The 12,598-nt window shown below is 70.9% G+C and overlaps 2 protein-coding genes across 2 annotated transcripts; both read right to left on the minus strand.

The window, feature by feature from the left end:
* Window positions 1-423: 423 nt before the first annotated feature.
* LOC141951751 (bactericidal permeability-increasing protein-like) lies at window positions 424-4,767 on the minus strand. The gene is made up of 15 exons (XM_074888361.1): window positions 4,570-4,767; window positions 4,282-4,396; window positions 4,074-4,202; window positions 3,803-3,958; window positions 3,599-3,662; window positions 3,398-3,458; window positions 3,109-3,200; window positions 2,828-3,016; window positions 2,667-2,726; window positions 1,816-1,983; window positions 1,428-1,495; window positions 1,100-1,142; window positions 858-921; window positions 703-779; window positions 424-623 (listed from the first exon to the last, which is right to left on the minus strand). The coding sequence occupies exons 1-15, from the start codon at window positions 4,724-4,726 to the stop codon at window positions 582-584; spliced, it is 1,485 nt and encodes a 494-aa protein (XP_074744462.1). The 5' UTR covers window positions 4,727-4,767; the 3' UTR covers window positions 424-581.
* A 3,425-nt stretch (window positions 4,768-8,192) lies between these two features.
* Window positions 8,193-9,051, minus strand: ID1 (inhibitor of DNA binding 1). Its single transcript, XM_074888242.1, has 2 exons — window positions 8,670-9,051; window positions 8,193-8,485 (listed from the first exon to the last, which is right to left on the minus strand). The coding sequence occupies exons 1-2, from the start codon at window positions 8,988-8,990 to the stop codon at window positions 8,444-8,446; spliced, it is 363 nt and encodes a 120-aa protein (XP_074744343.1). The 5' UTR covers window positions 8,991-9,051; the 3' UTR covers window positions 8,193-8,443.
* Between the last annotated feature and the right edge of the window lie 3,547 nt (window positions 9,052-12,598).

The raw sequence follows: 12,598 nt of genomic DNA on the forward strand, positions 1-12,598 counted from the left end.
GGTCCTGCAGCCCCCCCCAACTCTGCCACCGCTGCGCTGGGGAAAGGGGACCCCCCCCTTGCACACCCCGGAGGGGACGGGTGGTGCTGGGGGAGGCGGGAGCCGTGGGCCGGCGGGACGCGGTGGGCGGCTGCGGACACGAGCTCCATCCCGTGGGCGACGGGGGAGCTGCTGTGGAGCTGCCGCCGCAGCGGCTGCTGCAACCGGGCTGCTGGGGCGGAGGGGGCAGAGGGCACCCGCCCAAGGGTTGGGGGTGACCCCCCGTCCGCGAGACTCGCCCCCCCAGCCCCACTGAACCCCCCACGGGACCCCTCACCCTACCACGCAGCCGGGGACACGGCGATGCCCCAGCACGGAGCCGGGAAACGGGACCCGGCCTGGGGGACGCGGCTGCAGGGGCTCCCCAAATCACCACACTCGGCTGAGCCACGCTCCCAGCTTTAATCCTGGCCGAGGAGCCCCCGAACAGGCTGGGGGCAGCTTTGCCGGCCACGGGGCCACGATGGTATCGTGGTTGGCAGTTGGTTGCCAGTGGGCCACGGCTTGCGGGGGGCCAGCAGGTTCCCACACAGCGACTGGTCTCACGGCTCGTAGTGCAGGTCCGTGGCGATGAGCACGAAGCCCTGTGGGGAGTCGGGGTGAGCCGGGGCGGGGGGGGGACATGGGGGGGCACCGGGGTGAGGGGACGGCGGTGACACCCACCTCCTGCAGCGAGAGCCGGGGGTTGAGCAGGCTGAGGCCGCGCGGGACAGGCAGGGGGACGCCAGCCTGGAGCCGCTCTGCGGGGGGAGAGCAGAGCTGTGAGTGGGGGGCAAATGGGGCAGGGGGGACGGGGACAGGATGGGGACAGCACTCACTGTTTGCCCAGGGCACCCCAAAAAGCCACAGCCCGAACTTCAGTGCGGTCTCCAGCCTCTCCACCTGCGGGACAGGCAAACCCCCCAAGCCCAGCTCAGCTCCCCTGCCAGCCCTGTGCAGGCACTTGGCAGCACTGGCCGTGCACAGGGTCCCCGCAGCACCCCCAGACCCCCCCAGACCCTGCTCCCAGGGCCATACAGAGCCCAAGGCTCCCCTCGGCTGCCCCAGCGCAGCCACTCACCTCCACTGGGCCGACGTGAGATGTCACCTGCTCCACGCTGAGCCTGCAGGACGAGAGCAGGGTGAGAGCCAGGCACAGGGACGGGGACTGTCCCCTCCCCGGGCAGGGACAGTCTGAGCTCCCCAGCAGGGCTGGGAGCCCGGCAGAGCGGCTCCAGCGGAGGACCCGGGGTGCCAGGGCAGCTGGTCTGGGTGAGGGCCGGGGGCGGGATGGGGTCTGAGCAGGCGATGCAGGACCCAGGGAGGCAAATGGCAGAGGTGGAGGATGGGGGGAGCTCCCCGGGTACCCCCCAGGGGAGGCCAGACCCAGCACGGGGTGGGGGACTCACCCCGTCAGCCTCACGGTGCCCCCGAGCCTGTTCCTGGTGATGGTCGGCTTCCCCGTCACGTTGGCATCCTGCAGCAAGAAGAGGTGTTGGAAAGAGCAGGGCAGTGACTGCAACCCTGCATTGCCCAGTGTCACCCCAGTATCACCCAGCACCACCCCAGTGTCACCCAGCATTGCCCAGCATCACCCCCATCATCACCCAGTGTCACCCCAGAATCACCCAGCATCGCTCAGCATCGTCCAGTGTCACCCCAGCATCACCCAGCATTGCCCAGTGTCACCCCAGCATCACCCAGTGTCGCCCAGTGTCACCCAGCATCACCCAGAACCACCCAACATCATCCAGTGTTGCCCAGCACGGCCCCAGCCTGGCAGCAGCAGCCCCTCACAATGTTCAGCAGGAACGCGGGGACGCGGGTGGCGTTGGGCAGCACCACGAAGGCCTCAGCGGAGCCGAAAATGGCCCCGTGCAGGGCGTCGGGGCGGCAGGAGAGCTGAGGCTGCCGGCGGGCCGAGAGATGCAGCTCCATGGGCTGGTCCGGGAAGAGCTCCTGGAGCTGGGGGGGACCAGGGCTGGGCTGGCACAGGAGCCACGCTGGCACCGCCAGCACCATGGCCACCAGCCCACGCTCCCAGCTGGTCTCCACCACCGCCCCAGGCTTGTGTGCCCCGTCGCTGCCCTGCCCTGGGCTGGGTGCAGGCAGGGTGGGCAACGCATCCTGTCCTGCCCATGGTCCACCTGCCCACATCCTGCCCTGCCTGTGTCCCATCCCGACAGCATCCCATCCTGCCTCCAGTCCTGCCTGTGTGTGACCCCACATCCCATCTTCCCTGCATGCCATCCTGCCCATCCTGCCTGCATCCCACCCCGCATCCATCTCCCCTGCATCTCATCCCTCCTGCATCCCATCTCCTCTGCCAGCATCCCATCTCCCCTGCATCCCGCCCTGCATCCCATCCTGCCCATCCTGCCTGCATCCCATCCCATGTTCCATCTCCCCCACATCCCATCTCCCCTGCACCCCATGTTCCATCTCTCCCACGTCCCACCCCTGTCCCTCCTGCATCCCATTCCACCTCTGTCCCACCCCATGTCCCATCCCACCTGCGTCCTCTCCCTCCCGCATCCCATCCCACGTTCCCCCCCTCCTGTGTCCCACCTGCCCCCCACCCTCCCTGTGTCCCACCCCATGTCCCACCCGTGTCCCCTTTCCCTGCGTCCCGTCCCACCGGCATCCACCTGCGGGGAGAACAGCCCCAGGCTCTTGGTCCTCAGCTGGAGTGGGAACCGCCGCGGGACCTGGAAGGCAGTGGAGGGGTCGGGGTGCTGGGGCCAGGAGGCACAGGCAGGCGCGGGGACCCCCCCAGGGGACCCCCCGAGGGGGACAGCCCTGTTCCTACCATGTCACTGGAGAGGTTCCTGCGCAGGGCCCCGGCCGTGAAGTAGGTGAAGGCGGCCGAGTTGGCGACGAACTCGGTGACAGCCAGCAGCAGCATGGGCTCGTGTGCCGTGGGCAGCGCCACAGGCAGCGCCACGGGCAGCGCCGAGGAGGGTCTCTGCTGCCACTTGCCCACCCTGAAGAACTCCCCCTGCGCAGACAGACGGACGGATGGACGTGAGGCTCAGCCCAGCTCTCCCCAAGCCCCGTTCCCGGAGCCGGGGACGCCCGGGATGGCGTTACCTTGAGGGCGACGTCGCCGTGCTGCACCGTGATGGCCGGTTGCCCCAGCAGTGAGAGGTCGATGGCGGCGAAGGCGTCCAGCTGGGTGGACACTGCAGGGATATGGCAGTGGTCAGGGGGAGTTGGACCCCTGGCCCCCTCCCGCAGCCCCAGCTCTGCCTACGTGAGGGCTGACGGGGTCCTGCCCCACCGAAGGGTCCTGCAGACCCCACCGGGCACCAGCCCCCCGGAACCACTCTGCCTGGCCCCCTCCTGCCCCATCCCCAGCTCCTGGGGTCCCCTCACCCACCTTTCACATTCTTCAGGGCAGCCTCCAGCCTTCCAACGCCTCTGCGGATCTCGATGCAGAGCTGGAAGCAGAGCAGGGCATCAGCGAGCCCATGGATGGGGGTCCCCAAGCCCGGGGGGGTCCCCAAGCCACTTGCTGAGCCCGTCATGGGGCAAGGGGTGAGGACACTGACACCCCCCAGCGCAGGGACCCAGCACCCACCTGCTTGTTCAGCTGCTGCCTCAGGGCTCTCTGGAGCAGCGGTGCCAGCAGGTTGTAGAACCAGCTGCGGGGAAAAGCGGGGTCCTCAGCTCACCCCACAGCACCCCAACCTCCCCCGGCCCACCACCCTGGCTGGGGGCATGGGGGACTCCCCCCCTGCATGCTGGGGACAGGAGGGGAATGGGGAGGGGGTCCTGGCATCACCTGTGTCCACGGTGGAACTCCACGTGCAGGTCGGTGCTGTGGGCGTCGCAGCCGGCGCTCCACACTGTGGGGCGGCCGCCGCCATCCACGCTCACCCCCAGCACCGCTGCCACGGCCAGGTCACGCATGTGGAGCTCGATGGAGCCCTTGTCCTGGCTGGGGACAGAGCGGGGGTGAGAACAAGGACCTGAACCTGAACAAGAACCTGGCCCTGAACCCCTCAGAGCCACCCAGGTCCCTGTCCCTGTGCCCCGTGCGGGTGAGGACTCACACGGCGCCCAGCTGGGCTCCCCAGTCAGCGCTGAGGCGGATGCGGGCGCGCTGCACCGTCAGCTTCACCCCCACGTCCTCGGCAAAGTCCACGGTGAAGTTCTCGATCTGCAGCTCAGGGATGCGGATCCTGCGTGACACGGGCAGCCTGGGCTCGCGGCTGCGCCCCGGGGCACGGCCGGGACGGGGACCCCAGGGGTGGCTCTTACCGGGGCACGGTGTAGGTGAGTGTCCCCAGGACTGGGCTGTCGTAGGTGCCCCTCAGGTTCAGCTCGTGCTCCTTCTGCAGCAGCGGCTGGAGCAGCTCCAGCACAAAGCGCTGGCCTGGGGCAGAGCGGGGCTTTGGGGGAGGGCGCCAGGGAAGGGGCTGGGGTGTCGAGGGGGCGAGCAGCCGGGACCAGGACACCCCTCCAGCCCCCCGCCCAGGCGCTCTGGGCACTGTCCCTCTCCACCGCCTGCCCAGTCCCCCCACGGGTGCTCAGGAGCGTGAAACCCACCGAATTCCAGCGCCCTCCGGGTCAGCCGGGCCTTGATGCCGGGGTTGGTGGCAGCGGCGGGCGCGCAGGCAAACAGCAGGAGCAGAAGGCAGAGCCCCGCCAGCCCCACTGCGCCCTGGGGACGGTGCCGGGACCTGGCGGCTGGAGCAGAGGACATGGCTGCGGGACACCTGACCGTCGCGGGGACCCCGTCCCCGTGCCCCAGCCCGACCAGGACTTATATCAGGGACAGGGAGCCCACTGTGACATCAGCCTCTGCGCACACACGGGGGCCACCGCAGCGCTCTGGCCGCCAAAAGCCCGGCCTTGCCCAACGAGTGACTCAAAGGGGAAGCCGGTTCCCCACTTGTTCCCCGCTCGCGCCTGTCGTGGAAGCGGAGCAAAGCAGGGTCCCACGCCACGTCACTGCTGGACCCTCCTGTCCTGGGGGTGCGCGGGAGCCAGGGCCACCGGTCAGGGCTCCCCGTGGCAGGGACACGTGGCCGGCACGTGGGGACGTGCAGGGACCCAGCTGGGACTTTGGCTGTGGCCAGCGCGGGGCGATGGAGGAGTGGGGGGACGCGGTGAGTCGGTCCCAGGGCAGGGCGGTTGTACTGGGGGGGGTGGGCAGGGCTGGACCCGCTTGCTCTGGGGAGCAGCGACTGTTCCCACTTCAGGAAGGGCTCTGGGGTCTCTGTGTAGGAGCACCCGAACTTTGCGGGGGGTCAGCGTGGCTGGGGTGCGGTGGCTGCCCCCGGGGCCGCAGCGTGACGGGAAGGTCAGGACAGTCAGAGCGAGAACAGAACTGTGCAATCCCCTCTGAAAAACCCCGGCTGCCGGGGAGGAGCCGTCCGTGTTCCCAAACTGTCGCCGTCGAGACCGTCCCCGAGCCGGGGTGAGCCCCTCGGGCTGGATGGTGCCACGGCCTACGGCTGCCATGGGTCCAGTTGCCCACCTAGTCCTGGCACAGGGCCAGCACCAGGGACCCTTGATCCCAGCACCATGGGGGGAATGTAGACCCCATGGCCGACCTCACCAGAGGGACCACCGCCCTGTGTAACGCACCTTACGGACCTTCACAGCAGCTGCCCGCTTGCCTGGGCCCCCCCAGTGCCACCAACCACGGCCACAGCGATGGCCACAGCCCCCAGCAGTGTCCCAAAGGCCAGCGCTGCCCATGGCCACGTGCCCACCGCAGGCCCCTCCATCCCCAGGTGCCCCTGCCCTGCACCGAGCCTCACCGTGGCAGGCGGTCGCAGTGCCCCACGCCGCAGGGGCCATGGGTCCCACCGTGGGTCCGGCCATAGGTCCCAGCTCCGCCATGTCCCCAGGGCCGTGCGTGGCAGCGAGCGGCAGGGACCGGCTCTGAGGCTGATGTCCATCCCGGGGTGGCCTGGCTGGTCGGACCAGAACGTCACCGGGTTCCCTGATCCCTAATCCCTTCCGGGATGAATCAGGTCCCATGAAAACAATGAAGGACGGGTCGGGGCGCAGGTGCCCGCGGGGCTGGGCCCTCCCTGGGGTTCTCCAGCGCATCCTGGTGTGGCCGCATCCGGCATCCCGGCACGTGGCTGGTGGCTCAGCCCTGACAGCCCCACTCCGAGCCCCAGCCGGCTCCGTGCAGCCCCTTCCCAGCTCTCGGGGTGTCCCGGTGGTGCCAGGCCCCGGTCACAGCAGCCACGTGGCACTGCCACACCGTGTCCCCGTGCCCCACGGCTGCATGGCGAGAGCTTGGCCGCGGGCACACGGGGCTTGGCCAGGGGGTCAGGGCAGAGCCGCGGGGACACGTGAGGTCACGCAGAGTCCCTGTGCCCGCGGCTCCAGCTGGAGTTTCCATCCCCGCCGGTAAGAAACGGGCAAGGACGGCACCGGGGAGCACGGCAGGGACGCAGCCGCTGCGCCGTGGAGTAGGGAAGAGCCCCAGCACCCCCCGCACCGCCCCCGGCCTGAACAGACCCCCCAGGGCCCCCGTTCTCCCGGTCCCGGGCTCCTCCGGGAGGGCGGCCCGGGCCGGGCCGTGCAGTGCCAGCGGGCACCGGGAGAGGGACCCACTGCCCCAGCACCGGCCCCGCCGCGCTCCCGGACCCGCGCGGCGATGGAGGGGACACCAGTGGGGACGACAGAGGGGATCTGGGGGTGATGGAGGGGACACCAGTGGGGATGACAGAGGGGACCCGGGGTGCGACAGAGGGGACACCAGTGGGGACGGCAGAGAGGATCTGGGGGTGACAGAGGGGACCCATCCGATGATAGAGGGGACCCAGCCCATGACAGAGGGGACCCCAGGGCTGATGGACGGGTTCATCCCCAGGGACTTGGAGCCCACAGCCCTGCTACATGTCCCCCACTGCTGTGTCACAGCCAGGCCAAGGTGTCCAGGTTCCCCAAGTCACCTGCCCCTGCTCATCCCCCTGCCAGGGCATCTGGGGGGCTGGGGAACCACGAGCAGGCACACAGGGGCTGTGACACACACACGGAGCTGTGACTGTGCCCGCACAAACACACACAAATGCTCACGCAGGGACACAGACGTGCAGTCAACCCCTTCCCACCCCAGACACCCCCAGCTGCGGGACCCTGGGGGGCAGGAAGGGCCCTGCCAGGGCAGCCCCGAGTTGGTCTCCTGCCCCCGGGGGGTGGCTGGGGCAGCAGGACCCCCCCCCAGGCACCCCAATTCACCACTGCCAGGCCCGTAGGAAGGTCCACGCACACGGGAGGCAGCGTGTTGTGTCCCCTGAGGTGTTCGTCACTCACGGGACAGCTCTGGTCAGCACCGCTGCCCCGGGCACCCCCAGCCCGGAGGGGGGGTTGCACAACCCCTGATGCAATTTCCTTCTCCCAAGAAGTTTGTTGGTCCCTGGCCCCACTGGCGGGGGGTTGCACCAGGGCGAGCGGGAACCGCAGGGCAGCACTGGAGTGGGGGGGGGGGGGGGAACTGCAGTGAGCAGCACCCCAGGGCTCCCACCCCCCCCTCCCTCAGGGCGACGGGACTGTCCCTCAGTGTCACCCTCCCGCGGCCTCGCACCCTGCAGCCGCCTGCGCCCCAGCCTCAGCCCCAACACATGGGCAACCGTGGGAGTGGTGCAGGTGGCCCCGCTGGGAAACGGGGCGAGGACAGGCCCAGGCTGCAAAGTCCCCACTGCCCCGGGGGGACCAGGACCCCCGGCTGGGTACAGAGGCCCTCAGCTGGCTCCCAGCGCTGTCCCCTCAGTGTCACTGTCCTGCCCAGGGGAGTCACATCCCAGTGCTGCTGCATCTTCCCACCACAGAAACCGGGGGGCAAATCACCCCTCCTTGTGTGCCGACACCCCATGTCTGAGTCTGGGGGGTGAGAGGGGGGAGCAGGACACGAACCCACAGGAGCCCCAGGAGAGGTTCTGTGGGGACACAGTGCTGGGACAGGGACAGGCCACCTGCAGACCCCCCAGCAGCACACTGGGGGGAACTGGGACCAGCTCATGTGAGACACACACACACACACACCCCCCTCCCTGCCCAGTACCCCACAGCAAACCCACAAACCAGCCCATACTGGTCCAGAAGGGCTCCCCCCAGTTCCATGCTCCCTGGGGCCGTGTCCCCGGGGCCAGACCCCCCCAAAAGCCCCCCCGGGAAGGAGGGGGGGCAGGAAGCAGAGGCGTGCCTGGTCATCAGGGCTTGTTTAATAACAAAACTCCAGCTATTGTAGAACAATATTCTCCAGCATCATTGTAATATACAATACGGGGAATGCTCTCAGCAATCTGAGAAGGATACGTCCCGCGTCCCGGGCTGCGGGGGGACCCCCCGGGGCCGAGGGTCGCGGTTACCGGCCCCAGCGTGTCCCGGGATGCAGACGAGCCGCGGCGCTCGGGGCCGGGATCCCGGGGACGTCGGTGGCGGGTCCGGTGCGGTCTCAGCGGCACAGGATGCGGTCGGCAGCGGGCATGCACGGAGCCTGCGGGAAACGGGAGGGCGGGGGGCGAAGCGGCCGGTCAGTGCTGGTCGGGATGGGGGGGTCCGGGGGTGGGACGCCCCCGGGGAGGGGATAACGCGGTGCAGAGCGGCGGGGGGGGGCGTGCGGGAAACCCGGCTGGGCCGGGACAGCGGGAGCGGGGCGGTGCCGGGGGCTCCGCACTCACCTCGGGGGGGTCCCCGGCGGCGGCGGGGCGGGGGGGTCCGCGCTGCAGCGCGAGCTGCAGGTCCCAGATGTAGTCGATGACGTGCTGCAGCAGCTCCACCTTGGAGACCCGCCGGTGCCGCGGCAGCGTCGGGACCAGCGCCCGCAGCCGCGAGTAGCAGCCCTTCATGTCGTACAGCAGCGCGGCGGCCGCCTGCTCCGCCGCCCCCGGGGACACCCCCGGGCCCGGCCCGCAGCGAGCGGCCTCCCCGGGCCTCACCGCCCTCATCGCGCCGCCGGCGCCCGCGGGCAGCGGCGAGGAAGCGGCGGTGGCGACCTTCATGGGCGAGGAGGGGGGAAGCGGGGCAGGGGGGCGGCGGGAGGCGACCGGCGGCGGCGGGACCCTGCGGGCGGACAGCCGAGCGCGCGCCCCGCCGCGCCAATTATAGAGCGCCGCCGGCGGGGGGGGCGGGGCCTCGGGGGGAGCCGCGGCCAATGGCGACGCCTCGGGGGCGGGGATGGCCCCGCCCGCCCTCTCGTGAGCCCGCCCAGAAGGGCAGCGCCTTAAAGGGGCAGCGGCGGGGCGAGGGAAGGGGGTGACCGGGGGGGTGCGGAGCGGCGGCGGCTGCCCCATCCCCTTCCCCGCCGCTAACTGCCCCGGTGTCGGGCTCCCTGCAGCACCGGCTTCCTCTCCACCCCCGCGGCCTCCCTCGCCCCTTCCCCCGGGCCCCCGCCGCGCCCCCCGGCTCAGCCCCGCAGACGCCAGGGCCGTGCCGGCCCCATTCATAAACCCCGCGCGGAGCCTCGCGGGCGGTGCCCATGGCGACGGGGGGGGGGGGGCACCTGCAGCCCAGCCTGGGGGCACCGGGTCCCCCCCACGGGGGGATCCCCACCGGGGTCAGCCCGTCCCCCCGCGCTCCTCGGCCCCGGTGCGGTCTCCCCCACCGCGGGGGGAAGGTCCCGGCAGCGCCCCGAAGTGAAAACCGGTCCCTGCCCTGGGGGGGGCTCGGAGCTGGGCGGTAATTAGCGTTATTGCTCATTAGCCCCGCACCTGCAGGGAGGCGCGGCCAGCGCCCTGCGGGGGCCCCGAGCCCCGGGGGGGAACCCCAAAAGCAGGACCCCGGCCCACCGGACCCGCAGGGCAGCGCTGAGAGGGCCCCCCCCAGCCCTGCAGCGAGGGGGGGGGTGAGCGGGCAGAGCCCACGCGTGTGCGTGGGTCCAGAGCCACGGGGGGGTGTGCAGACACACGGATGTGTGTGCACACACGGATGATGCACACACGTGTACAGACACATGGACATGGGCAGACACACACACGGGCGTGAGTGCGCGTGAGCACACACGGAGCCACGCGCGCCCACGTCCACGCCCGCACAATGCACGGACATCCACAAACGCGCGCCTGGGAAGATCCACAGACCCGTGGACGCACACGTGTGCACACACACGCGCAGGTGAATGCACATACCCGCACACCCACACATACCTGCCACCTCACATACCCACGCGTGTACCTGGGTGCCGGAGCTGCCCACGCCACCCCCCGCCATGCGCCCCACAAGGCCACGCCGGGCGCTGGGGCACCCCGACAGCGTGGCCCCAGCGTACCCTGACCCCCCGCTGCTGCGGCACCTTTGTGGTGGCACCTTCGTGGTGGCACCTTTGTGGTGGCGTGGCCACGGGGACACCATGTGCCCTTCCTGGCTGCAGAGCGTGGCGCGGGCAGGCCCCGGTGTGGCTGCAGAGGGTGTCCTGCCCTTTGGGGGGCTGCGCTGGGGGTCCTGAGAGGTTGCAGCCTCCCCAGGCACGCAGGAGCCAAAGGCCTCCCCTCCTCTTCTTCTTTCTGCCGGGGGGGCAGCAATCTTGAAGAGCTTGGACGGGGGGAGCTGCATCCCTCTGTCCCTCCATCCCTCCTCCCCGTGTCCCCTGTCCCGGTGTGGTGGCGGTTCCCAGGGTGGGCACGGCGCTGGGGTCACCCCCTCCATTCAGGGCTCGGCGGAGGGCCCGGCGCTGCCCGGTTCCCACCGCGGCTCTCAAAGCTGCTAATTAGCCCCCATCTGGCGGTGGCGGCCGGGCCGCGGCGGGGAGGCCGGGGGACATTGTGCGCAGGAATGCCTTTCAGTGCCGCCGGCCGGCCGGGTGCCGCCAGCTGCGCCGCCAACAATGCGCCGCGGCCGGGGACGAGCCGGCCCCCCGCGCCCCACCGGGCACCCGGCCCGTTGTCCCCAAGCACTGGCCACCCCGGGTGGCGAGGGGACTGGGATGGGCCCCGCCGCCATGGCACACGTGGCACGGCTGCTGCGGTGCCCGGTGGCCCCGGTTTGTGCGATGCCACCGGCTGCGGGACATGTTGGGGTGCTGGGGACGGGGCGCTGGGGTCAGGGCTACCAGCGTGGCCCTGGGACACTGCCCTGACCACAGCCGGGCATGGGGCCACGGCCTGGCGTGCCAGCCAGTGCGGCCAGCGTTGTCCCCGGCGTTGTCCGGCAAGACGGATCGCTTCATTTCCATCTCAATTCTGGGAACGCAGCGCACGGCGCGGTAACAGCGGCCTCGGCCATATGGTGCTGCCTGGGCTCAGCCCGGCTCGGGGCGGGGTGGGGGGGGGTGGCTGCTTTGCGCTGAGCGGGGGTTGCCCAGCAGCCGAACACATCAAAGCCCCCCCCAACTCCCCCAGCCACCCCCCACCCTGCCGGGACCACACAGGGCATGGCCGAGGGGCCGCAGGATGAGGATGGGGGTCGGCCAGCACCATGAGGCAGCACCGAGACAACCCCCCCACAGTGAACGGGACCCCCAAACCGGGGCTGCTCCTGCCCTGGCTGGGATTGGGCTCCATGGGGGTCCCCTCGCCCCACGCCACTCGCAGATGGGCCCTGGGGCTGGGCAGAGCCTCCAGCCCCACGGTGCCCACAGGATGGTGCTGAGCTGGGGCCGCCGGCGCAGCTGGAGCGGGGCTGAGGCCTGAGCGAGCCCCTGCCTGCTCCCCTCCCGCCTTCTCCCTTCCCCTTCCCGGCTCCATCCGCTGCAGCCCAGACCAGCTGGAGCCAGGCGGCCCTTCCTGGGATTTATTCCAGCTTCCTGCCCCTCCTGCGCCGGCCGGGGCTGGGGCTGCTCTCGGCTGCTTCCTCTCCCCGCTCGCAGCCGCCAGCCGGGCGCCAGCACCCAGTGGGACCCCAGTTCCCACTGTCGGCACCCCCACCAGCACCAGGCATCCCCGTGGGGAACACAGCACCCAGCACCCGTCGCGGTGGGGAGGGTCTGCAGGGCTCTGGGGACGAGCAACGGCGGTGTCCAACCCCCCCCACCAAGGCACCAGCACCCCACTGCCCGGTGTTTGCACCCAGGGGTGTCCCCTGTGCACCCATTGCGCCCCGCCGCAATCCCTGGTGGGAGTTTGGCACGAGAGGAGAGTGCCCAGGGGCTCCCCCTACCCTGAGGGGTGGGAGAGTGGGGGGGGATCACCCCAAACGCCCCCACTGGCGGCAGCGGGGCAGGCTGGCTCCGTCCCCCCCCGCCCCGGCTGGGTGCAGCTCCGCCGATGGAGGTTTCCTGCCGGAGCCTCCGCGTTTACGTTTCCGCAGCCGAAACCGGAGGGACCCCGCAGCGAGGGGAAGGTGGCCCAGCGGTGGCCCAGCCACTGTGGAGCCGCGCGGCTGCTGCGGTGCCGGTGCCACGGGGCCCAGGTGCAGCAGGCGAGCGAAACCGGGGCCACCGAGGCGCCGGCTCCTTGCAGGGCCCGGAGCGTTTCCTTCCTCCCGGACGGGCAGAGGGGTGACCCCACAACCCCCCGTCCCCAGGAACGCTCCTGGCTCGCTGCCGCGCTCCCACCGCACGCAGGGCTGACACGGGCTGCCCCGAGCTCCAGGAAGGCAGGGGGGTACCATATGCCAGCTACCCCCTCTCCCACCCTGCTCCCGTGCGCTCGGGGGCTCCAGAGGCTGCATGAGG

This window comes from Strix uralensis, chromosome 18 (assembly GCF_047716275.1).
Source record: "Strix uralensis isolate ZFMK-TIS-50842 chromosome 18, bStrUra1, whole genome shotgun sequence".
Classification (NCBI taxonomy): Eukaryota; Metazoa; Chordata; class Aves; order Strigiformes; family Strigidae; genus Strix; species Strix uralensis.

Coding starts and splice junctions, on each gene's coding strand:
- ID1 (XM_074888242.1), bottom strand. CDS start 8,990: ATGAAGGTCGCCACCGCCGCTTCCTCGCCGCTGCCCGCGGGCGCCGGC. Junction 8,486..8,669: donor CCGCCGGGGACCCCCCCGAG/GTGAGTGCGGAG, acceptor CGTTTCCCGCAG/GCTCCGTGCATGCCCGCTGC.
- LOC141951751 (XM_074888361.1), bottom strand. CDS start 4,726: ATGTCCTCTGCTCCAGCCGCCAGGTCCCGGCACCGTCCCCAGGGCGCA. Junction 3,959..4,073: donor GGAGCCCAGCTGGGCGCCGT/GTGAGTCCTCAC, acceptor CTCTGTCCCCAG/CCAGGACAAGGGCTCCATCG. Junction 1,143..1,427: donor GGCACCGTGAGGCTGACGGG/GTGAGTCCCCCA, acceptor CTCGTCCTGCAG/GCTCAGCGTGGAGCAGGTGA.